Source organism: Bubalus bubalis, chromosome 7, assembly GCF_019923935.1.
Source record: "Bubalus bubalis isolate 160015118507 breed Murrah chromosome 7, NDDB_SH_1, whole genome shotgun sequence".
In the NCBI taxonomy this organism is placed as follows: Eukaryota; Metazoa; Chordata; class Mammalia; order Artiodactyla; family Bovidae; genus Bubalus; species Bubalus bubalis.
In genome coordinates, this window is record NC_059163.1 from 51,147,076 (window position 1) to 51,174,637 (window position 27,562).

The window sequence follows — 27,562 nt, forward strand, 5'->3', positions numbered from 1 at the left end:
ATTCTTATGACCCGAATTGACCAATATTCCTTAAAGCACAACTTTTACTATGTTGTCTCTTGGCTCAAAACATGGATTCTGTACAACTCAAGGAAAATATCTGTGATGGTTAATTTTATGAGTCAACTTCACTGGTTGAAAGGATGCCCAAGTACCTGGTTAAATATTATTTCTAGGTGTCTCTGGGGGTGTTTCTGGAAGAGATGAACATTTGAATTGGTGGAGTAAAGCAGATGGCCCTTCCAGTATAGGTGGGCATCATCCAATTTGTTGAGGGCTTGAATAGAACAAAAAGGCGAAGGAATTCACTCTCTGCCTGACTGATCCGGTACACTGATCTTCCCTGGACATTCCTGGTTCTCAGGCCTACAGACATGGATTGGAATCTACACCATCACTCTCTGGCCTTCAAACTACATGGCAGACAATTCTCTGGCAGGCTACCATCCATGGGGTCGCAAAGAGTCGCAAAGGGACTTCTTAGCCTCCATAATCCCATGAGCCAATTCCTTATAATAAATCTTATTCCTATTGATTGTATTTCTCTGGAGAGCTCTTTTACTCAGTGTGTAAGCAGTAGCCTGGGCATGACATCCCGCCACAGCAGGCCTCAAAGTCCCCTTTTATTTCTTATTGTTGTTGTTTAGTCACTAAGTCGTGTCTGACTGTTTACAACCCAAGAACTGTGGCCTGCCAGGCTCCTCTGCCCATAGGTTTTCCCAGGCAAGAATACTGAAATGGGTTGCCATTTCCTTCTCTGGGGCATCTTCCTGACCCAAGGATTGAACCCACATCTCCTGCTCTGGCAGGTGAATTCTTTACCACCGAGTCACCAGGGGATCCCCTTATTTCTAATTACAGCCCTTTTACTGGGTCACTACCCTCAGGCCAAATTAACCTACTCATTATCGTCAGAATACTCCATAAACCTTCCAAACTCTGAAATGAAAATAAATGACACCAAAACCTTATTTGTAAAGCAGTAAACACAATGAGAATTTCATAAATCTATCCTTAATGATAACTTTTTAAGAAGTAGATACATTTCTCATGAAAAAGAACTTCAGAGAATTAACCTTATAAACTTTGTAATTGGCATTCACAAAAGCCACATGAATAAGGACTTAAAAATATTGCTCCTTGAAAAGGGAACCCACTTACACTTTTGGTGGGAATGTAAATTAATGCAACCAGTATGGAGGTTCCTTAAAAACTAAAAATAGAGCTACCATATGATCCAGCAATCCCACTCTTAGGCATATATCCACAGAAAATAGTAATCTGAAAAGATACAATGCATCCCAATGTTCATAGCAACACTCTTTACAACAGCCAAGACATGGAAGCAACCTAAGCGTCTACTGACAAATGAATGGATAAAGAAGGTAAAATATGCATATTCACACACACATATACACACAATGGAATACTACTCAGTCACAAAAAAGAGTGAAATACCATGTAATGCCATTTACAGCAACATGGATGCAGGTAGAGATCATACTAAGTGAAGTAAGAAAGAAAAAGATATATCACTTATATATGGAATCTAAAATATAACACAAATGAATTTATCTGTGAAATAGAAACAGACTCACAGATACAGAGAACAAACGTGTGGTTGCCAAAGGGGAGGAGGGTGGGAGAAAGAAGGATTCAAAGTTTGAGATTAGCTGATACAAACTATTATTTATAGAATGGATAAATAACAAGGTCCCACTGTATAGCACAGGGAACTATATTTGATATTCTATAATAAATCACTTACCAACTGAACTACAAGGGAAGCACTATAATAAATCACAATGGAAAAGAATATGAAAAACAATGTCTATACACGTATAACTAAATCTGCTGTGCAGATTCAGTTATACATATTGACTATGTATATACACAATCAATATACATATACATAGACTATACATATTGACTATGCCAAAACCTTTGACTGTGTGGATCACAATAAACTGTGGAAAATTCTGAAAGAGATGGGAATACCAGACCACCTGACCTGCTTCTTGAGACACCTATATGCAGGTCAGGAAGCAACAGTTAGAACTGGACATGGAACAACAGACTGGTTCCAAATAGGAAAAGGAGTACGTCAAGGCTGTATATTGTCACTCTGCTTATTTAACTTCTATGCAGAGTACATCATGAGAAACACTGGGCTGGAAGAAGCACAAGCTGGAATCAAGATTGCCGGGAGAAATATCAATCAACTCAGATATGCAGATGACACCACCCTTATGGCAGAAAGTGAAGAGGAACTAAAAAGCCTCTTGATGAAAGTGGAAGAGGAGGGTGAAAAAGTTGGCTTAAAGCTCAACATTCAGAAAATGAGGATCATGGCATCTGGTCCCATCACTTCACGGGAAATAGATGGCGAAACAGTGGAAACAGTGGCAGACTTTATTTTTGGGGGCTCCAAAATCACTGCAGATGGTGACTGCAGCCATGAAATTAAAAGACGCTTACTCCTTGGAAGAAAAGTTATGACCAACCTAGATAGCATATTGAAAAGCAGAGACATTACTTTGCCAACAAAGGTCCGTCTAGTCAAGGCTATGGTTTTTCCAGTGGTCATGTATGGATGTGAGAGTTGGACTGTGAAGAAGGCTGAGCACCGAAGAATTGATGCTTTTGAACTGTGATGTTGGAGAAGACTCTTGAGAGTCCCTTGGACTGCAAGGAGATCCAGCCAGTCCATTCTGAAGGCGATTAGCCCTGGGTGTTCTTTGGAAGGAATGATGCTAAAGCTGAAGCTCCAGTACTTTGGCCACCTCATGCGAAGAGTTGACTCATTGGAAAAGACTCTGATGCTGGGAGGGATTGGGGGCAGGGAAAAGGGGATGACAGAGGATGAGATGGCTGGATGGCATCACTGACTCTATGGACGTGAGTCTGAGTGAACTCCGGGAGATGGTGATGGACGGGGAGGCCTGGCGTGCTGTCATTCATGGGGTCACAAAGAGTCAGACACATCTGAGTGACTGAACTAAACTGATACTTTAATAAATTAAAAAATATATTCTCCTCTTTGAATATATTAATTCCATTCCTAATTATAATGGGGAAATAATCATAGATCTTCAATACTTCTGTGTAAGAATACTCACTGATATATTTTTAAATTATATAAATATGGGAAATGTTTAAATTATCTTAGAGTCTTATTACAATGCAGCTATTAAAAGTGCTTTCTTGATGGATAAAGACATGGTAAATATTCATGATGTAAATTAGGCTAAAATAATAGAATAAAAACAATATATGTAGTACAATCCCAATTTTGTAAACTGTCCTACATTTTCCTACCACACACAATATGTATGACTTCAAGGAATGCATCACAGCATTATAAATAGTTGTCTCTGGATGCTAGCATTGAAATTTGTAAATGTAGTCATTAATATACAGCACAGTTAAACACTCACCTTAATGGACTTCACTCTTGGCTACACAGGCTATTTCATAAATACTTGAAATAGAAGTCTCCAACAGAGCAAGTATGCTCCTTATAAGTCCTCCTATTACGAATGCCCTCAATTGCTGCTGCAACAGGAAGGGTTTTATAGGCTTCTTGCTTGTTTACAAAAAAGAATGCACTTCTCTGTATCTCACAATTCCTTTCCTCCACAAGAAACTCACCTTCTCTCATATCCCATCTTGTTTTTCATATTCATTCATACATTTCATATCCCATCCTCTTAATTCCAAATTGTAAATATCTAGGGTTAAAAGCTATCTGCTTGCTTTCCTTCTTATGGTTTGAAGTTTAATTCTTTCAGCTCTACTTACACCTAAATTATAGAAGCTTTTACTTTATAACATCTGGTTGATAATGGTTTAATGTGTTTATTGTTTTCCTATGATCCTGATTTAAATGCACTCTAGGATTTTAATAAATATTAGTTAAAAACACCATCCCACCCCCAAAAGTGTCCTAGTCACATCTAAGGGGTGGAGAGTAACATTCTGCATGTTTCTAAATGATGCATGTATATTCCCCAGCATAGCTCCTTTTTTTTTTTTTTTTTTTTTTTTTTTTTTCAATATAACTTACAAATTTAATATACATTTGTTTAACAAACTCCATATTAGGACAGACAAATATGCTTTGAGGAAATAAAATTATCAGTATTTTAATAACACCAATAGACATATATCTGGAATATTCATATATTGGATAATTTATCTAATAACATATGAAAAACTTAGACAGTTATTAAAGGCCTGTCTTTAGGTTTTAAAGCTGCAACTTCCAATAACTATAACTTAAGGCATCCAAATACTACAATAAAAAGGTCCTGAGTATACAACCAATTAAATTCCAGAATATTTTGAAAAAAGCAATTTAAGCAATAGCTGATATGTAATTATCTAAAAGAAAACATCTGGACATTAAGGAATTCCTCAGAAGAAATTTTCTTTGTTCAGATATTATGAAAACAATTACAATTAGGGGTCTTGTATTAAGTTTTTGATTAATAATGATTTCTATGTTTAAAATATCTACCCAGTCAAGGAGGGAGGGGGGCTACAGTTTTTGTTTTTTTTTTTTTTTTAATTTTATTTTATTTTTAAACTTTACATAACTGTATTAGATTTGCCAAATATCAAAATGAATCCGCCACAGGTATACATGTGTTCCCCATCCTGAACCCTCCTCCCTCCTCCCCAGCATAGCTCCTATTACACTTACCTACTATAAACTTTAGTTACTAGGTTGTTGATCTGTTTGTCAATTTTGTATTTTCGGTAATCTTCCAAGCCATCTTTAATTGCAATAATTGTAAGGACAACCACCAGAGGCAGCATAGTAATTTCCTTTTGGAAGGCTTCTACCAAAGGCACCCAGTTCAGAACAACTAGAAACAGGAAATATAAATTGGCGACTCTGAAACCCAAACACACACAAGGAGGTGTTAACAAAGCAAGCGAAGCCTGGAACAAATGATGCAAAAGACCTGGTGGCGTTTTTCCACAAGTTCCTATCAGTTGATTTTGGATGCTACACAACAGAACTAGTGAAATCTAACAAATGTGAATTAACGATGTATTATCCCTGCAGACACCTGGTTGGACATACTCTAATAAATGTGAGGTATCATTTATTAAATATATTATAGTCAATATTGCAGTGTGACCATTGTGAGTTGTGTAACATAATAAAGCACAATAGGAGGTACTACTTTCTTTTAAAAAGTTCAATAACCTTAAGAGGAAATTCAAAGTTAATGCATTGCAAAAAACAAAAAATTAACTCAAACTTTCCGAAGTTAACTTGATTGTCCAAACATTAATTATTTTGAACCTTGTTTGAACCTAGAAAACCCTGAGGGTTTATTTTCCCCCGAGATCGACGCTTCCATTTCTGCTTTCACATTACTGAGAACTACTTTTTAAGGAACTACGTCTCTTTTATACAATCAAATATTTCCCACTGGACTCTAAGGCAAGTGCAAGCAGTCTCTTTCCTTAAAAGAAAGAAACTAAATCTCAGTTTTGCACAGTCCCTTGAATTTTTATCACATTTTCTTCCCACGGCCAAACTTCTCAAAATAATCTACACATATTCTTCATTTCTCACCTCCAATTCCTCTTATGCTGAAATTTTTGGCTACTTGCAACCCTTTTTGCTTCTTCTGTGGCTTCAATGATTTGCATATACAGTTCTGTTCAGTCGCTCAGTCATGTCCGACTCTTTGCGACTCCATGGACTGCAGCACACCAGGTTAACTGCATTTCTATCTATAGGGCTGGGCCCTGAACTCTATTCAGGTTCCAGGTTCTAATTCTATCATGGGCACAACTGCAAACTCCATACAAGATAGAAACATCCATAGTAGTTAAAACCATTAATTTGACAAATTCACATCTGTTCTTTAACAATATCCACTGTTTCATAACTACATGGAATATACAGAGATTAAAAAATGAGGATGAATATATATGAAATGAATAATACTGGAAAAAATAACAACAAATGCTGAGAATCTCTATACTCACATTAGCATCTCAAACTCAACATTTACAAGAACAACATAAACATAACCTTTGAGCCAACCTTGTTTTTATTCCTGTCTTTCTTTTTTCTGCTAATAATCCTGGTCATCATAACTCAATTTGCTCACATCATCTTTTCACTCCTTTCACTTAATTCCTTACATCTATCCATAGTATCTGTAATAGACTATCCTCTTTCTCATCCCCACTTTGTTCTAAGTTCAGGTCTCTATTATAGCTTGCCAAGATATATGCAGCATCTTCCTAAATGTTCTGTCCTGCTTTCAATTAGCCTCTACCAGTATCAGTCACAGAGGACTACTTCCCAGGCCTCCAGCAAATCTTCTATGCCACTGCCATTCTGCTTTTCTTTGTATTCCTTCCTCCATCTGAAATGTGCTTTATAGACATCTCTGCCTTGAATATCTCAACCTTCATAATTAACTTAACATGCCACTTTCTTTCTACTGCTCTGGCTAACAGTAGTATTTCTCTTTTTGAGGCTTCCATCCTAGTTGGCAGCACCTTACAGCACTCATCACATCCACTGTGTCTTTTCATTGTATGCACATCTTGCTGCCCTTGCTAAATATAAGGCTCCATAAGGAAAGAAGCTTCATGTAACCTTGCATTTCCTTCAATACTTAACCTGATGAAAGGGCTTCAGCAAATACATATTACACTGAATTATATCTGCTTTACCTAATCTTACAGGTTACATTTGTATTTACTTCAGAGCTCTATTTCCTCCTTTTATGAGGAATAAAAAGCTAGGAGCTAGTGGCTAAGACTCCCTGCTCCCAAATCCCTGGTCAGGGAACAAGATCCCAAATGCTGCAACTAAAGATTCCTTATGCCACAATGAAGATTTAAGGTCCCATGTAGACCCAGAGCAGCCAAAGAAGTAAATAAATAAATATTAAAAAAAAAAAAAAAGAAAAGGCTATAAGTCAAATTTAAACACAGAATTAACATTCTTTTAATGGACAGAACACAAAAGCAAGAGTGAATAGACTGAAGGTCATAGCCCCTCATTCACCTCTGGCAGGACACTGGTTAAACTACAGGGCCAAACTTAGTTTCCTTATCTGTAATATGAAGATAACAATATCTTTTCTTGTCACGAGAAAGCATTTTATTAGTCCTAAAGTGTTATATGAATGTAAGGACTCATCATTCCACAATGGACCCTACCAGAATCGTCAAAGATAATGTCGCAAGTGTTAGGCTTAGGTAACAGACATTATGAAAATGAAAAATCTTATATATCAATCAGAATGACAAAGAACATTCTAAGTTTTTTCCCCCAAAAAATAAAAGTACCTGTGAAATTGTTCAAACAAATTTCTTGGCACAAAATTCAACAGCGTGTACTTTGTTGTCCGTATTCTGTTATTCACGTAGGTTCCACAGAACTTTTCATACTCCTCCTTGAAGAGCTGGAGGTGGGGAACAACAACCCGATGCTTTCCTGCCAGTTTGGGGGTCTGGGAGGACTTGCCCCCGCAGGCAAGCAGAGAGGAATAGCTGTATGGTCTCTCGTCATCGTCTGTGTTCGTACGGCCGATCAGCCGCTGCCAGTGATACCTGGCCCATTGAAGAGGCTCGGTCATGTCCAAAATGCGGTGAGATCCAGGTTGCATAGGTGATCTGGCAAAACAAAGAAAAGTCCATTAAAACAATTCTCATAAACTTCTGGAAAGTCTTAAAGAACAGTAATGTTAGTTAAGATTAAATTTTTTCTATACTAAACAAATGACTCAACAGTTTACTGGAGAGGGTTGCCATTTCCTCCTCCAAGGGATCTTTCCAACCCAGGGATCAAACCCCCGTCTCCTACATTGTAGGTGGATGCTTTACCTCTGAGCCACCTGAGAAGTCTTATTTAGTCTAGAAGGTAGCAATATGAGAGTAAAACAAGTCACTAAAACTCCATTTTAACCAAATCTTAATGAAAAGAGCATACACCTTCTGCCTTGTGGGCTGATCACCTAACCAACAAGAGATAGCACCCAAAAGGCCACTCCACAAGTTGAGGCAAGAAGTTTGTGCTTCATGTGTACAAGTCTCAATTTATCTAATCAATTTTCTCATCCTTGAAATGAGATTGTCACACATGTCAGGAGACTGTTGGGAGGATTAAGGGAATAACATATAAATCACCTAGCATGAAGCACTCAGAAAAGCCTGTGAAGATTACAAAAATAGCCACAAATGCTTTCCATCCCTGTAGTCACATCCCTTTACCCACAAAGTGGTGAAGTCTTTCTCTACCTGCTGAATCTAGGCTTGGTCTCGTGGTTTGCTTTGACTAATGAATCACTAGTAACCCTGACACAAGCAGAGGCTTGCAAAGTGCCTGCTCATGGGACTCCCTCAACAACTCCTTTCCCACTGCTCTTGGGAACCCTGCAGCCACTACCACGTATCTAGTCCAGGCTGGTAGTGCTCATGATGAGTACTCATGACCCACTTAGCAACTATTGCTCCTATCAACATAGGAGTGAGGCCACTGAGTGCCAGCAGACTGACAACACCTGAGTGTACCCAGATGATACAATCTAGAGCAGAGACAAGCTGTCCCAACTGAACTCAACTCCCACTGTCAACCCACTATGAGTCAATAAAAGTTATACCACCAAATTTTGGGGTGGTTTGATAGAAAACAAAATCTCTTACATCTCTTCCCTTATTTTCTCTATTTTCGAGTGTGTATTTTCCAAGAAATTCAGCCCTTCCTAGAACATGAGCTCATTAATTTAAGAAAAAAAAAAAATCTAATGTTCATTAAGAGCACACTCTATTCCAAGCACTTTGCAAAAGTATTTAAGGAGATCCAACCAGTCAATCCTAAAGGAAATCAGTCCTAAATGTCCACTGGAAGGACTCATGCTGAACCTGAAACTTCAATACTTTGGCCACCTGATGTGAAGAACTGACTCACTGGACTCATCAGGGTCACTGGAAAAGACCCTGATGCTGGGAAAGATTGAAGGCAGGAGGAGAAGGGGATGACAGAGGATGAGATGGTTGGATGGCATCAGCAACATGAATTTGAGCAAGCTCCAGGAGCTGGTAATAGACAGGAAAGCCTAGCGTGCTGCAGTCCATGGGGTTGCAAAGAGTTAGACACGACTGAGTGACTGAACTGAACTGATCTTATTTAGTATTTACCTTAATCTTATGACAGTCATTATTTTACTTCACAAAAGAGGAAATAGGTTTAGGGAAGTTAAGTGACTTGCTGAAATTTACGTGGTTAGCATGTAAATAAGGTTGATTCAAATCAAATCTTTCCAAGTCAGTCTGTTTTTAACTGTTAATGTGCTTCATTTAACTTCACATCCAGAGTAGCTGGTACTTAGTAGATGGCCAGTAAAAGTTCACTGAGTAGGCAAGGAGAGTGGAGGGCAAGGTCTGGAAGCCTTGATGTCTATTCCTGCATTATCAATGTCATTGCATTTACTTGATCATTTTAGGGTGGAGTTCACTTCTGGAGATTTTTAGTAAATCTGTGGGTATGTCACAGATACCCACAAATCTATGGGTACCAATCTGTATTGGTAATAAAACTCCCCTGATGAATCAGATTCAGGTGGTCCATGACCGCATCTGCAGAAAAACTAGGTTATGTGGTAGAAAGTACATGAGGTTAGAAATATAGAGACCTGGAGCCTCATCTCCAGAATCTCAGGGTTTAGGTGAGGCAATATGTATGTAAATATATAAATGCAATCCCAAGTGCAAAAGAGTCTTCAAGGTAATAAAATAGTTTGGGTAAATTCTTTAAGCTTCCTTCCTTTCTAAGCTTCATTTTAAGTTTATAACATGTCTATTATTTTCTCTAAAGTATTATAACTAATCAGATATAGAAATTATCCCCCTAAGGATATTAAAATTATATCCAGCTTTCATGGATCTGAAATCATAAATCAATACATAGCAGCAGTGGAAGATTTGGTCCTATTCTAGTAATTCTAGTGAATCGATATTTTTAATAATCCATTCAGCTAACACACTTATTTACTCTATATTGGTCCTTAAGCAATCCAAGAGATAACAGTTACACAGCATCACCATCACTGTACTTATAGAAAATAAGTTGAATTACAAATAATCTCACAAGAATTTATCAGATCTTTAAAACTTAATACAATAAAAACAAGTTAAGAGGCAGAAAATCCCCTTTAATGGGAAGAACACAATAGCCTCCAAATGTGTGTATTTGTGCCTGGATATTGGACCCATAATACACAGCGTCTACTATCAATGAGAAAAAATGGCCAAAAAAGTCAGTTTCATCAGCTGTATACTAGGAATAGAAACAAGACAAAAAAAGTTCCATCCCATCGGTTTGCTGTCCTTTGGAGTTTGCTCTCTCAAATATCTGTCCATAGAGAGCTAAAACAAAGTACACTGACTGGTCAAACTAGTCCTCTTTTAATGTCATGTTTTAACAATCTCTCTCTCAAGTAATTTGAAAAGCCTATTTTTCACTTCAGTACAGGCGACGCATCAACAACATGGGGGCTTGGGTGCCCACCCTCCTAATGGTAGAAAATCCACATGTAAGTTGTACTTGGCCTTGCATTTCCAGTTTCCAGGCATCCACAGACTCAACCAACCAGGATTTGGTAATATTGTAAACACTTACTACTGAAAAATATCCTAGTTTAAGTGGATCCCTGCAGTTCCAACCTGCATTGTTCAAGAGTCAACTGTATATAAATTAGCTTCTTAACCTATATGTAGTAATGAGAGCAGCTGCTGCTGCTGCTGCTAAGTCGCTTCAGTCGTGTCCGACTCTGTGCGACCCCATAGACGGCAGCCCACCAGGCTCCCCCATCCCTGGGATTCTCCAGGCAAGAACACTGGAGTGGGTTGCCATTTCCTTCTCCAATGAATGAAAGTGAAAAGTGAAAGTGAAGTTGATCAGTCGTGTCCGACTCTTAGTGACCCCATGGACTGCAGCCCATCAGGCTCCTCCGTCCATGGGATTTTCCAGGCAAGAGTACTGGAGTGGGGTGCCATTGCCTTCTCCGAGTAATGAGAGCTAGGAGAGCTTAAAGTAGTTCATAAGATATCCAGAAATCTTCCCAGAATAAGGATGTAAGATAGTGCTTTATCGATGAATCAGTAGATAATGTAAAATACTTAATATAAGCACTAAACACTTTTCATGTATTTCATCCCATCAGGTGGCCATTATGACAAAACTTAATTTTTAGCAGGCTGAAACTAATACAACTTTATATTATTTCTGGAAACCTTAAGAGTTTGCATTTACAATTAAACTCTTAAGACACAGGAGTGTGCATCCTTCTAGGGCCCCTCAATCTCATACAACATTCTACTTAGATTTTTAAATTTCACAATAGAGTTTCTTGAGAATGCAAACTTAGAAATGATGAAGCAAATACAACACATGGAGAGTGTTAATTCAGGTCACCTTTCCCCATTCACTCAGTTCCAAAGAGGGAATTCTACAAATGGAAAATGTTTCATTGTCAAAGTATCCCCAGGTCCACCTTCCTCTGAGCCTCTCCAGTGCCCTTAAATTTGCATTAGGTGTTCTTTTTACTCATACTATCTTCCCCCTTTTTCCTTTTCATCCTCTAGGAATTTCTGTAAACACAGAACTGGGACTGGCTCAGTGTCCTCCTCAGCATCCTCTCTTAGTCACGGAGTCTCTGTCCTACTCTCTAAGGCTATGTGACTTACCATCTTGTAATGACCCTCCTTCCCTTCGTCATGGCCACTCTTTGCCTGAAAAGTAATGACTGGATTAAAGGACTGATCTCCCGTGTTCTTGCCTGGAGAATCCCAAGGACAGAGGAGCCTGGTGGGCTACAGTCCATGGAGTCACAAGTGTGGATGTAATTAACATGTGGTGAAAATCCTTTCAAATTTCCAGCTTAGAATTTATACCATCTTAGATTCTGGGAGAATGACCAAGGAATCTACTTAGTCACTCTAAGTCAGTGCTTTCAAAATCTAACTGCTAGGACAATGGGAAATACATTCTCTTATGCAACACATACACATATACAGCTGAAACAATAGTACTACAAAGCTATTGTTGGTTGCTTTGTAGCTTCTATCCTACTTTGTTCTCTTTCTCTTTCTCAATCTCTCTCATTTAATAATGGTCAAGCTGGCACCAAATTGGTTTCAAGGTCCACTAATATACTGATCTCCAGTGTTCTTGCCTGGAGAATCCCAGGGACGGGGGAGCCTGGTGGGCTGCCGTCTATGGGGTCGCATAGAATCGGACACGACGGAAGTGACTTAGCAGCAGCAGCAATATGCTGCTCTATACACTTTGGAAAGACACCAATTGCACACGGCTCCTCATGGGTTCAAAGCATACGAATAGACAGATCCACTTTTAGCTCCTCTGATGGTAGAAGGCAACCAAAACACAGTAGTTGGACTAAAGGCCCAGGAGAGGGCAATACTTTCCCCAGTGCAAGAAGCCAGAAGTAGCTTTTTCATCTTTCTCCATTTACCTCAGCAAAGTTAAAAGCATACAAATATTTAGAAAAGGCTTCATTATTACTTTCACATAAATGTTCACGAAATTTTTCCTTTAAGATATGAAGGGACAGCAAATCACAGTAAATCACAGCAAGAATCTTGGTATTTTAAAGTTTAGACTTTAGAGATTATTTAATCTAGAAGTCACAAGCCAGAAGCCCTTAAACAAATTTCTACCTAATGATGTCTTCTGTATCATGGTGTTGACAAACACATTGTTTTACACTTTTTGAATATAGGACTAAAATTTTAAAATAGAGAAATTCACATAAAATGCTGATAACTGACTTCTTTTAAAATGAAAAAAGTACAGAACACTGGGCATATATTTTCACATGGTAGCAAACATCGAAGTTTTTTACCATAGCTCCTTATCCTAACCCTGCTTTTTCTGGTTCACCAATTTTAATTGAGTGAATGAACACTCTGATCATCACTTTTTGACAAATCAAATTTCTCCTCTATAGACCCAGGTTTGAATATCAGTTGCATCACTTAACAGCTATGTGGCCCACATAATTACCCTATTAGCCTCAGCTGGCTAAGGAACACGAGGAGGCACCATGAAGTGTCATGGGGCACACAGTAGATTAACAACATTCATTCTTTTCCCCACTCTTCTCCTTGGCTGTTTCTCGACATAAGTCAAGGTTGCGAACCCTGTAAATTGGGCTGAAGTCCAAACTTTCAACATATTGCTTGCACATTAAGGTTGTCCAAGTCTAAGTAAATGCTGTTCGATATATCTAATGATACTTGCAAAGTAAGCAACATTCAGTAGGATACAAAGAGAGATCCAATCACAAAAGACAGGCAAGACATAAAATGACCTTTATATCATCTGATCTCATCCTCAACCATTAACTCTACAATTCAATGTTTGTGAACAAACTGTATTCCACTCCTGTGGTGTTTTCCAAGCTCCCCCAACAAGAATGCCCTGGGGGCCCTGTTAATCAGCATTCCCTAGGCCCCTCCCCTGGAGATTCTGATTCAGAGGCTATCGAATGGGGCCCACAAATGTGGAATTTAATAAGTACCCAGGTGACTTATCAAGGAGGTTGCCAAGTATAACCTACACCCTGCACCTTTGCAAATCTGCCCTCTCTTATGTGGCAGGCTGATCAATCATATACCAACTCACCACATGAGCCTCTCTTCACCCTCTAGACTTTTGGCTTTACCTTAGAGAGGGAGAGATGGAGAAGGATCCACACAGGAGATACGGTACATTGATTCCTTCTCTGCTCCCATTACAAGCTTGAGCATGACTCAGGCACTGCAGTCTCTACGGTGGGCTGCAGGTAGCTTCGTTGTTCAGAGTCAGGGAACAGAGCTAAGTCCTTTCCAGACTCCACAGAGTCTAACTAATGCTTGTTCAAAGTGAGATGATCAACAAATGGCTGATCACTCAAGTTCACAGAAAATAGACGGGAAATAGAAACAAAAACACAGTTTCCTCTTTCATGGCTCAGCCTGGCCTGCCTTCCACAAAAGGAAAAGATGAAAGTTTAAGGCAACAGAAGTAACTCACTCTCAGCTTTGACTGCACCATTCTGTCTTTATTAGTAGGAGGAGTCCGCTTCTCCAAGTCTGAAGGACTTTTTTAGGAAATCATTCTGTCCTACTAGATTTGTAAGATCAATAAGTGTATAATCATGATCAAGAGCATAGACTCAGGAGCCAGACACCAACATTAATTCCTGGCACCTCCACTTGCCACCTAACCTCAGTTTAAGACTTGTTGTGAGGATTCAGTGAGTTAATATATGTAAAGCTCTTAGGGCAGTGTGGGAAGCATGCAAGTGTTAAGTAAAATTAACAACTGTAGTGATAATCTGGGAAATGTTCTCTCAACCATAGTATTTTTTCAGAAGTGTTGACAATGTTATATATAGTATTGATAATAACGATGATACCAAATTACTCATTGATGTTTCATTTCTTAAAGCGCATGTAACTCACACTCAACCACCTGGTCACACAGCTTTAGCAACTTAGTTCTTTCACTGAGCTGGAGAGTCTGCCAGGCAACCAAGTAGCTGAGCAGAGCAACACGCTCTCAACCATCCCCAAAGGATAAAGAGAGCACTCTGACAGACAGAAGCTCTAACGAGCAACTGCATGTGAAGCATTTTCAGAATTTTTCAAGAACAGCATTCATAATTCAAAGACTTTTCCCACTCCATGAAGAGTTGATTTGTCATGATTTTCCACTAGTAAACCAAAAGGCTCCATGCTTTATTTGACCTCATCCTCTGCCACTAACCCTTGAAAATTAACACAATTTTTTAAACATACCAAGAACTAGGTGCCTAAAGGTCATTCATCATCACTTGGAATAAGAAAGAACATTTTAGATTCTGATACACCACTCCTGAATGACCTTCCGTCCTTAAAAGATAGATTATTTCATTAAAAAAGAAAAAAAAAAACTATACATAGATTTTATTAAAATCTACATTTCTAATTTCATTTTTAGTTTAAGAGCAAACTACTACTATATGAAAATTAGTAGTAGTTTGTTGTAAAATGGATTACAACAAACTTGCTGATGGTTAGTGATGGAAAAATACCACTCAAAGTTAAACTATATGGAGGTGGGATGGGGTGGGAGGTAGGTTCAAGAGGGAGGGGACATACATAAACCTATGGTGATTGATGTTGATATATGGCAGAAACAAATACAATATGGTAAAGCAATTATCCTCCAATTAAAAACAAATATAATTTTTTTAAAAAGATTAACTATATGAAATGGACTGCATGTTCCGGGGCTCAGCATGGCCACTTGAAGCCTAATATTACCCAGAAATAAGGAGTCAAAGGCCACCTGACTCTGTACACCTTGCTTTAACTAACACATTAGCATTTTATCTGGGATTTAAAAGTTAAATAATATGACCATAGATCCTAAAGATCAAGATTCTTAATACATGTTGATACTAGGAGAGAGGATTTGGCATGAGATGAATACAAAACAAATGCTACATATACCCAATTTGCAACACTACTTCATAGCAAGGCAACTATATGGTTGAAAAAAAAAATGTTTTATTGTAATAATTATTTATCACCATCATACAAATATCTGTATGTACTAAAATATGTATGCATAAACTTTATAACTGCCACAAAAAAATTATGAACCACTTTCGCTTATGAATATTGATGGGGAAACAATAAAATTTAGCAAATAAAATACAATTCAAAAGAACAGCTGCTGGTGGTCTCAAAGGGCTGACAGCATCCTGGACAGCCAGCAAGGAAACAGAGACTTAGGTCCTATAACCACAGGAACTGATTCTGCCAGCAATCTCAATAAGGCTGTAAGTGGATCCTTCCCCATCCTAACCTCAGACTTTGAGAACCTGAGCAACAAACCCAGCCTCACTGTTCCTGGACTTCTGATCTATGGAATTATACACTAATAAGCTGGGGTTGTTTTAAGCACTAAACTGTGGTAATCTATAGAAATTAATGCAGAGGACCAAAACTAGTTGCTTTTATAAACAGGATAACAACATATGGAAAAGTGGAATTTCAAGTTGGAAAATGGTAATTTAACAACTCTGGAATAAACTGACATTCATCTTGAAAACAGAAAGCTAAATTCCTACTCTATACATTAAAAATACATCTTTTATTAAAATGTTAATAAATTTGTAATTTAATAACTTTTAAGTTAAAAACAAATCTCTAGATTAAAAACTTAAATACAAAAATTACAATAAATTTACCAGAAGAAAATTTAGAAAGATATTTTATTACTGTTAGCTGAGAAAAACTTTCCAAAGCAAGAGAGAAGTTAGTAAAGACAAATGATTTAACTATTCACTTACCTATCATCTATCTTACATAGCAAAAATCATAAATAAAATCAAGAGACAAGTGCAGCTCATAATGATGGCTGCTGCTGCTGCTAAATTGCTTCAGTCATGTCTGACTCTGTGCGACCCCATAGATGGCAGCCCACCAGGCTCCGCCATCCCTGGGATTCTCCAGGCAAGAACACTGGAGTGGGTTGCCATTTCCTTCTCCAATGCATGAAAGTGAAGTGAAAGTGAAGTCACTCAGTCGTGTCTGACTCTTAGCGACCCCATGGACTGCAGCCTACCAGGCTCCTCCATCCATGGGATTTTCCAGGCAAGAGTACTGGAGTGGGGTGCCATGCCTTCTCTGCATAATGATGGCAAGCTCTTAATACTCCTAATCAGCCATACAAATTTATAAGACAAAAATAAAAAGGTCAATAAAATTGGGTAAGGAATATGAATAAGCAATTCTCAAAAGAGGACATCCAAAGGGCCAATAAATATGAAGAGACTCTCAAGCCTCACTAGTCACCAGAAGGTTGCAAACTGAAGGTATAATGAGATACTGTTTTTATCCATATGACTGATAAATATTAAAATAATTATAGCCTGTGCTGGTGAGGATAGGTATAAACAGATCAGATCAGAGCAGTCGCTCAGTCGTGTCCGACTCTTTGCCACCCCATGAATCACAGCACGCCAGGCCTCCCTGTCCATCACCAACTCCTGGAGTTCACCGAGACTCACGTCCATCGAGTCAGTGATGCCATCCAGCCATCTCATCCTCTGTCGTCCCCTTCTCCTCCTTCCCCCAATCCCTCCCAGCATCAGAGTCTTTTCCAATGAGTTAACTCTTCGCATGAGGTGGCCAAAGTACTGGAGTTTCAGCTTTAGCATCATTCCTTCCAAAGAAATCCCAGGGCTGATCTCCTTCAGAATGGACTGGTTGGAGCTCCTTGCAGTCCAAGGGACTCTCAAGAGTCTTCTCCAACACCACAGTTCAAAAGCATCAATTCTTCGGCGCTCAGCCTTCTTCACAGTCCAACTCTCACATCCATACATGACCACAGGAAACAGTATTAAAAGGTATAAACAAACCCCCGGACAATGGGAGTGAAAACTGCTACTATCTTCCTCTTCTTTTACCCTCTCTCATGCCCCCCAAATTGACAGTATCTCTTAAAATTTTAAATACATATGAATACTGATGGAGCAATCGGCTTTCCCAGTGGCTCAGCAGTAAAAGAATCCACTGTAATGCAGGAGACTCTGAGATGCAGGTTCAATTCTTGGGTAGGGAAGATCCCCCAGAGGAGGAAACGGAACCCACCCCAGTCATCTTGCCCAGAAAATTCCATAGACAGAGGAGCCTGACAGGCTACAGTCCATGGGGTAGTCCACATGGTCACAAAGAGTCAGACATGACTGAATGACTAAACAACAGTACCAGCAACTAACAGAGCAAGTCCACTTTGGGGAGGCTTACCTATATGTACAAGAATGTATACTGTAGTTGGGTTTTTTTGGTACTAACAACCTGGAAATATCATGAAAGTCAACTGGAGAACAGCTAACTAAATTATAACATCCACATTCTGGGATATTATGCATATATTAAAAATAACATTTCTCTAACCATTGACCTGGACTGATAACTATTAGGTACTAGAGCAGAAAAGGAATAAAACAAATGACAGAGAAATGCAAATGTAATAATCCAAAATTTTTAAAAATGAATGAAGAACAGACTAATATCAAAGACCTGGGTTCAAAGAGTGGTGAGAAGAACTTGGACACAGTTCAACATTCACTCTGGTTTACCGCCCTAATCAGTAAACAGGATCTGCAAAGATGTAGGATACACCTGAGTGGCTGTAGCTCCTATCACCTGCCTAGTTTCTCATGAAGTTATGAATACTTAGGAGCTTTGTCAATTGTGGAGAATGAGGAGCCCATCAAGAAACAACCTGGAATTAAGCCTTTTCGATTTCTTAGGCTGCAAGACGGTCACATTGACACAAAAGAGTCTACCAATTAGTAACCAAGGACTGGTCCTCCTGCGGCACAGATTCATAGGTCTCGGTTTTATTTCTTACAGCATCACTGAACCTTCCATTGACCGGCCTTCACACAAACTGCCTGAATGTGTGCATGGTCATACACATCTGCAAGGACATGAATAAAAGTACAGAAAAATTCACACAAATCTATTATTATCAGTTATCTCGAGGAGGGAATAAAAAGAAAACAGAAATTGTTAACTTTCCTTTTGTTATAGTAAAAATGTGATGTTGTTCAGTCACTTGGTCGTGTCCAACTCTTTGTGACCCCATAGACCACAGCACACCAGGCTTCCCTGTCCTTCTCCAACTCTCAGAGCTTGCTCAAAGTCATGTTCATTGAGTTGGTGATTCATCCAACCATCTTATCCTCTGTCGGTCCCATCTCCTCCTGCTTTCAATCTCCCCCGGCATCAGGGTCTTTTAGAATGAGTTGACTCTTCACATCAGGTCGCCAAAGGATTGGAACTTCAGCATTAGCCCTTCCAATGAATATTCACGGTTGATTTCCTTTAGGATTGACAGGTTTGATCTTGCAGTCCAAAAAACTGTCACGAGTCTTCTCCAACATCACAGTTCAAAAGCATCAATTCTTTGGCGCTTAGCCTTCTTTATGGTTCAATTCTCACATCCATACATGACTACTTTGGAAAAAGCAAAGCTTTCACTAGATGAACCTTTGTTGGCAAAATAATGTTTCTACTTTTTAATACACTGCCTAGGTTTCTCATAGCTTTTCTCCCAAGGAGCAAGCGTCTTTTAATTTCATGGCTGCAATCAGTGTCCACAGTGATTTTGGAGCCCAAGAAAATAAAGTTTGTCACTGTTACCATTGTTTCCCCATCGCTTTGCCATGAATTGATGGGACCAGATACCATCATCTTAGTTTTTTGCGTGTTGAGTTTTAAGCCAGTTTTTTCACTCCCCTCTTTCATATTCATCAAAAGGCTCTTTAGTTCTTTTTGCGTTCTGTGATAAGGATGGTGTCATCTGCATATCTGAGGTTATTGATATTTCTGCCGGCAATCTGGATTCCAGTTTATGCTTCATCCACCCCGGTATTTTTCATGATGTATTCTGCATATAAGATAAATAAGCAGGGTGACAACAGACAGCCTTGATGTACTCCTTTCCCAATTTAGAACCAGTCCATTGTTCCGTGTCCATTTCTAACTGTTGCATCTTGATCTGCATAGAGATTTCTCAGGAATCAGGTAAGGTGGTCTGGTATTCCCATCTCTTGAAGAATTTCCCGCAGTTTGCCGTGATCCACATATCAAAGGCTTAAGCATAGTCAATGAAGCAGAAGTAGTTTTTCTGGAATTCTCTTGCTTTTCTATCATCCAGCAGATGTAGGCAATTTGATCTCTGGTTCCTCTGCCTTTTCTAAATCAGCTTGTACAACTGGAAGTTCTCAGTTCATGCACTGCTGAAGCACAGCTTGGAGGATTCTGAGCATGACCTTGCTAGCATGTGAAATGACTACAAGTGTGCAGTAGTTTGAGCATTCTTTGGCATTGCCCTTCTTCGGGATTGAAAACTGACCTTTTCCAGCCCTGTGCCCAACTGCTGAGTTTTCCAAATTTGCTGGCATATTGAGTGCAGCACTTTCACAGCATAATCTTTTAGGATTTGAAACAGCTCAGCTGGAATTCCATGATCTCCACTAGCTTTGTTTTAGTGATGCTTCCTAAGGCCCACTTGACATCACACTCCAAGATGTCTGGCTCTAGGTGAGTGATCACACCATTGTGGTTATCCAAGTCATTAAAATCTTTTTTGTACGGTTCTTCTGTGTATTCTTGCCACCTCTTTTTAATATCTTCTGCTTCTGTTAGATCCTTACCATTTCTGTCCTTTATTGTGCCCATCAACTTTTTGAAGGAAGAAGTTGTAAATAATAGCTATGAAATAGTCCAAAGCTGCCCTTGTATAGATTTGAGAGTTGGACCATAAAGAAGGTTGAGTGCCAAAGAACTGATGCCTTCGAACTGTGGTGCTGGAGGAGACTCTTGAGAGTCATTTGGACAGCAAGGAGATCAAACCAGTCTGCTGCTGCTGCTGCTGCTGCTGCTAAGTCACTTCAGTCATGTCCGATTCTGTGCAACCCCATAGACGGAAGCCCACCAGGCTCCCCCGTCCATGGGATTCTCCAGGCAAGAACACTGGAGTGGGTTGCCATTTCCTTCTCCAATGCATGAAAGTGAAAAGTGAAAGGGAAGTCGTTCAGTCGTGTCCAACTCTTAGCGACCCCATGGACTATAGCCTACCAGGCTCCTCCATCCATGGGATTTTCCAGGCAAGAGTACTGGAGTGGGGTGCCATTGCCTTCTCCGTCAAACCAGTCTATCCTAAAGCAAATCAACTCTGAATATTCATTAGAAGGACTGATACAGAAGCTGAAGCTACAACACTTTTGGTCACCTAATGCAAAGAGCTGACTCATTGGAAAAGACTCTGATGCTGGGAGGGATGGGGGCAGGAGAAGGGGACGACAGAGGATGAGATGGCTGGATGGCATCACTGACTTGATGGATGTGAGTCTCAGTGAACTCCGGGAGTTGGTGATGGACAGGGAGGCCTGGCGTGCTGCGATTCATGGGGTCGCAGAGTCGGACACGACTGAGAGACTGAACTGAACTGAACTGAATGCCAAGAGCCAACTCACTGGAAAAGACCCTGATGCTGGGAAAGCCTGAAGGCAGGAGGAGAAGGGGATGACAGAGGACGAGATGCTTGGATGGCATCACCAACTCAATGGACATGAGTTTGAGCAAACTCCAGGAGATGGTGAAGGACACGGAAGCCCGCTGTGCTGCAGCCCATGGGGTTAAAAAGAGTCAGACACGATTGAGTGACTGAACAACAAAGCAGCTGCGCTCAACATTAGGCCTGCATGATGCTACATGAGCCAATATTCTTTACTCACAGAGGATAAAAAATAAATGAAGTTTTGAAAATTACAAGCTATCAATTTTAAGCCTAAAATCAATTAAGTTCAGAAATAAACATAAACCAAGATCTGCTTAGAAAATAAGTACAAGCAATTCTTCAATGATTATTACTGCTTATGTAATACATTTTGCACGTCATTTAAATTTCACAATGCGGTGTGGAGTTTTATTTCCATTTTTCAGAAGAAGAAACAAGAAGTCAAGGAAGGTTTCTAGAATTCAAGGCATACAATTTTTTATTCCAAAGCCATGCCTTTCCAACTAAACAATCCTACTTATATATAAAATTAAAAATAATCAAATATAATCATTTTAAGCTAAATTATTTCTAACCAGGGTATATTTTTCTAGACGATATAAAAGCCACAGTCATTCAATAAGAGCGTATCTAAAATATCATACTATGTTCCCTCTTGTACATAAACGTACTTGAAAGCAGCCAGTTCTCAAAAACCCCGTTTCCCTTAATGAACGCTTAATGAAGCTTGCAGCAGGGCAGATTACCAAAGGTAAATACAGGATAATGAACTCCCTTGAGTCCAGTAGGTATTTTTAAATTTCTGAGATCATCCCATCACCAGCCAACAAACAACTTGAAATATATGCACGAGCTCACTCGTCCTGAAAAGAAAAACACGTTTGTGCATGGTCATTTCAAGATGCCCTTTGTGGACGTCAAATGCCAGGATGCATCAGAAAGTCTTGAGACACACCCAAGTCTGATACAGCAAATCTCGGGTGGGGATCTAAAATCTACATGTTTAACAAGTTTCCAGGTAGTGCTGGTATGCTAGTCTTGGGACCCACTTTGAGAAACACCATTCTATGCTATTCTAACACTATTCTATTCGCAGCAATCCAAGTCTATGCCCCGACCACAAATGCCAAAGAAGCTGAAGTTGAACAGTTCTATGAACTAACACCCAAAAAAGATGTCCTTTTCATTATAGGGCACTGGAATGCAAACTAGGAAGTCAAGAGATAACCTGGAGTAACAGGAAAGTTTCGCCTTGGAGTACAAAATGAAGCAGGGCAAAAGCTAATAGAGTTTTGCCAAGAGAATGCACTGGTCACAGTAAATACCCTCTTCGAACAACACAAGAGAAGCCTCTACGCATGGACATCACCAGATGGTCAATACTGAAATCAGATTGATTATACTCCTTGCAGCCAAAGATGGAGAAACTCTATACAGTCAGCAAAAACAAGACTGGGAGCTGACTGTGGCTCAGACATTGAACTCCTTATTGAAAAATTCAGGCTTAAATTGAAGAAAGTAGGAAAAACCACTAGACTATTCAGGTATGACCTAAATCAAATCCCTTACGATTACACAGTGGAAGTGACAAATAGATTCAAGGGATTAGATCTGATAGAATGCCTGAAGAACTATGGACAGAGGTCTGTAACACTGCACCAGAGGCAGTGATTGAAGCCATCCCCAACAGGAAGAAATGCAAAAAGGCAAAATGGTTGTCCGAGGAGGCCTTACAAATAGTTGAGAAAAAAAGAGAAGCAAAAGGCAAAGGAGAAGAGGAAAGATACATCTATCTGAATGCAGAGTTCCAATGTACAGCAAGAAGAGAGAAGAAGGCCTTCTTAAATGATCAATGGAAAGAAAAGGAGGAAAATAATAGAATAGGAAAGACTAGAGATCTCTTCAAGAAGATTAGATACCAAGGGATCATTTCATGCAAAGATGGGCACAATAAAGGGCAGAAATGGTATGGACCTAATAGAAGCAGAAGGTATTAAGAAGAGGTGGCAAGAATACACAGAGTTCAATTTGGTCACTCACTGGTGTCCTACTCTTTGCAACCCCATGGACTGCAGCACACCAGGCTTCCCTCTCCATCACCAACTCCCAGAGCTTGCTCAAACTCATATCCATCGTATCAGTGATGCCATCCAACCATCTCATCCTCTGTCATCCCTTTCTTCTCCTGCCTCAATCTTTCCCAGCATCAGAGTCTTTTCCAGCGAGTCAGTTCTTTGCATCACGTGGCCAAAGTACTGGAGTTTCAGCTTCAGCATCAGTCCTTCCCATGAATATTCGGGACTGATTTCCTTCAGGATGGACTGGTTGGATCTCCTTGCAGTCCAAGGGACCCTCAAGAGTCTTCTCTAACACCACAGTTCAAAAGCATCAGTTCTTCAGCACTCAGCTTTGTTTATGGTCCAACTACTGGAAAAACCATAGCTTTGACTAGATGGACCTTTGCTGGCAGAGTAATGTCTCTGCTTTTTAATATGCTGTCTAGGTTGGTCATAGCTTTTCTTCCAAGGAGCAAATGTCTTATAATTTCATGGCTGCAGTCATCATTTGCAGTGATTTTGGAGCCCAAAAAGACAAAGAAAGATCTTAATGACTCAGATAACCACAATGGTCTGATCACTCACCTAGAGTCAGACATCCTGGAGTGTGAAGTCAAGAAAGTGAAGAGGAACTAAAGAGCCTCTTGATGAAAGTGAAAGAGGTGAGTGAAAAAGCTGGCTTAAAACCCAATATTCAAAACACTACGATCATGGCATCTGGTCCCATCACTTCATGGCAAACAGATGGGGAGATAATTCAAACAGTGACAGACTTTATTTTGGGGGGCTTCAAAATCACTGCAGATGGTGACTGTAGCCATGAACTTAAAGATGCTTGCTCCATATTAAGGCCAGGCAAGGGTAATACATCACCAAAAGCGCTGAACTTTTGATACCTGGTGGTTAGTATCAGGAAAGGAAGTGCTACATGAGAATATAAGAAACTAAGTATTTTTCACTTTGACCACTAAAAAATCTTTGTGACAGTTCTATCATTTTTAGGATGCTAAACAGGAAAAAGTCCATTTTACTTAAGCACATACCCCTTTCTAGAAAAGAATGCTTAAATCAAGCTCACTCAGTCCCAATTCATTCAAGAACCATGACCTGAAAAATAGACTCAATGGCTGATAGTGGGGAGACAGAAACAGAAAATACTGTTCTATTTACATCAGAGAAGCAGCCTCTAGCCCAGATTAAGGGAGGGGACCAAGTAGAGCAAAAGGTGACAGGCTTATATCATTGTTGATGAGTCAAATTAGAATTTTCAAATACAACATGTTTATTTGGGTAGCCTATCCCTTCTCCAGGAGAGCTTCCTGGCCCAGGAATTGAACTGGGGTCTCCTGCATTGCAGGTGGATTCTTTACCAATTGAGCTATGAGGGAAGCCCCAGAAAGAAGATAGCAGTATAAAATATAACTGGTGTAGACAGATGCATTGTTTTATATAGAAAAATTTATCCATTCTTAGTATTCCAAACTTATATTAGAGTTTCAATTCTCCTGTGTGATAATAAAGCCTACACACACACACACACACACACACACACACACACATCTCCCAATATATAGACACTGAAACATATATGTCAATATATAGACACTTAAATATCTACTATCTCTCTTTAATATACCTCAACTTTTTTTTGAAGGGATCACACACCTAAATGAGTCACCTCTGTCTGATGCTTTGACTCAAAACTGAATTAAGCTAGCAAAACTACAGGGAAGTGATGCAAGTATATGCATGTACCTTTGTTACTGGGAACTAAAAAAAAAAAAAATCTCACCTATATTCATAGTGAGTTCCCACTCTCTTAGTCTATTCTTAAAGCTGAAAAAAAATAAACATACATTAAAAGGTCAATAAAGACACGATAAGGGAGCCCACTCCTGCCGCTATTATTCAACATAGTTTTGGAGGCACAGCAATCAGAGAAGAAAAATAAAAGGAATCCAGGTTGGAAAAGAAGAAGTAATACTATACATAGAAAACCCTAAAGATGCCACCAGAAAATTACTAGACCTAATCAATGAATGTATTAAAGTCACAAGATATAAAATGAATACAAAGAAATCCCTTACATTCCTATACACTAACAACAAAAATATCAGAAAGAGAAATTAAGGAAATAATCCATTCACCACTGCAACAAAAAGAATAAAATACCTAGGAATAAACATACCTAAAGAGACAAAAGACTTGTATGCAGAAAACTATAAAACACGGATGAAAGAAATCATAAATGAAACAAACATATGGAGAGATATACCATGTTCTTGGGTAGAAAGAATCAATACTGTGAAAACAACTACATTATCCAAAGCAATCTATACTTTCAATGCAATCCCTATGAAAGTATCAATGCTATTTTTCACAGAACTAGAACAACAACAAAAAAATTTCACAATTTGTATGGGAACACAAAAGACCCCAAATAGCCAAGGCAATCTTGAGAAAGAAGGATGGAGCTGGAGGAATCAACCACCCCGACTTCAAACTACACTACAAAGTTATAGTCATCAGGACAGTATGATACTGGCACAAAAACAGAAATATAGACCAATGCAACAAGATAGAAAGCCCAGAGATAAACCCATGCACCAAGGGGCACCTTATCTCTGACAAAGAAGCCAAGAATATAAAATGAGGCAAAGACAGTCTCTTCAATAAAGGGTGCTGGGAAAACTGGACAGCTACATGTAAAAGAATGAAACTGGAATACTTCCTAACACCATACAGAGGGATCAACTCAAAATGGATTAAAGCCCTAAATGTAAGACCAGAAACTATAAAACTCTTAGAGGAAAGCATAAGCACAACACTCTTGGACATAAACCACAGCAAGATCGTCTATGACCCACTTTCTAGAGTAATGGAAATAAAAACAAACAAATGGGACCTAATTAAAAGCTTTTGCACAGCAAAGGAAGCTATAAACAAGGTGAAAAGACAACTTTCATAATGGGAGCAAACAATAGCAAATGAAACAACTGACAAAGGATAAATCTCCAAAATATATAAGCAGCTCATGCAGCTCAATACCAGATAAACAACCCAATCAAAATATGGGCAGAATATCTAAACAGACATTTCTCCAAAGTAGACATGAAGTGAAGTGAAAGTTGCTCAGCTGTGGCCAACTCTTTGCAACCCCCCATGTACTATACAATCCATGGAATTCCCTAGGTCAGAATTCTGGAGTGGGTGGCCTTTCCCTTCTCCAGCAGATCTTCCCAATCCAGGAATCGAACCAGGGACTCCTGCATTGCAGGCGGATTCTTTACCAACTGAGCCATCAGGGAAGCCAAGAAGACATAAAGATGCTAATAAACACATGAAAAGATGTTCAACATTGCTCATTATTAGAGAAATGCAAATCAAAACTACAATGAGGCATCACCTCACACTGGTCAGAATGACCATCATCAAAAAATCTACAAACAATAAATGCTGGAGAGAGTGTGGAGAAAAGGAAACCCTCTTGTGCTGTTGTTGGGAAGGTAAATTGATACTGCCACCATGGAAAACAGCATGGAGATTCCTTAACAAACTAGAAATAAAACTACCATACGACACAGTAATCCCACCACTGGGCATATTCCCTGAGGAAATTATAACTGAAAAAGACACATGTATCCCAATGTTCATCACAGACCTATTTACAATAGCCAAGACATGGAAGCAACCTAGATGCCCAACAACACAGGAACGGCTAAAGAAGCTGTGGTACATATATACAATGGAATATTACTCCGCCATAAAAAGGAACATATTTGAGTCAGTTCAAATGAGGTGGATGAATCTAGAGCCTATTACACTGAGTGAAGCAAATCAGAAAGAGAAAAACAAATATCATATATTAACACACATATATATGGAATCTAGAAAAATGGTACTAAATGAACCATTTGCAGGGCAGCAGTGGAGACAGATAGAGAAGAGACTTGTGGACACAGTGGGGCAAGGAGAGAGTGGGACAATTTGAGAGAGTAGCTTTGAAACATACATATTATCATATGTAAAACAGAGAACCAGTGGAAATTTGCTGTATGATGCAGGAAGCTCAAACCCAGTGCTGTATGACAACCTAGAGGGGTGCGCTGGGGTGGGAGGCAGGAGGGAGGTTCAAGAGGGAGGGGACATATGTATACCTATGGCTAATTCATGTTGCTGTATGGCAGAAACCAACAATACTGTAAAGCAATTATCCTCCAATTAAAAATAATTTTAAAAGGTTAATGATAGCTATCATTAATACAATGTTTTGCCACTGATAATCCTAGATGCTTCTAAACTAACATGTTATTGAAATGACAGAACAGCATGTTTTTGAGATTCAGTTATTCAGCTCTAATAACATATGATT

The 27,562-nt window shown here is 39.2% G+C and overlaps 1 protein-coding gene across 7 annotated transcripts in view; it reads right to left on the reverse strand.

The window, feature by feature from the left end:
• The window catches only part of ATP10D (ATPase phospholipid transporting 10D (putative)), a 124,568-nt gene that overhangs the window by 80,035 nt on the left and 16,971 nt on the right, over positions 1 to 27,562 (reverse strand). For 5 of the 7 annotated variants that reach the window (XM_044945900.2, XM_044945899.2, XM_044945905.2 and 2 more), the window contains 2 exons: positions 7,333 to 7,659; positions 4,706 to 4,900 (listed from right to left, as the gene is read on the reverse strand). In XM_044945900.2, the coding sequence (XP_044801835.2) occupies positions 4,706 to 4,900; positions 7,333 to 7,652 (515 nt within the window). In that variant the 5' untranslated portion in view covers positions 7,653 to 7,659. Of the gene's footprint in view, positions 1 to 4,705; positions 4,901 to 7,332; positions 7,660 to 24,982; positions 25,027 to 27,562 lie in introns of all 7 variants that reach the window. The other 2 variants (XM_044945901.2, XM_044945903.2) reach the window with 2 other exon arrangements.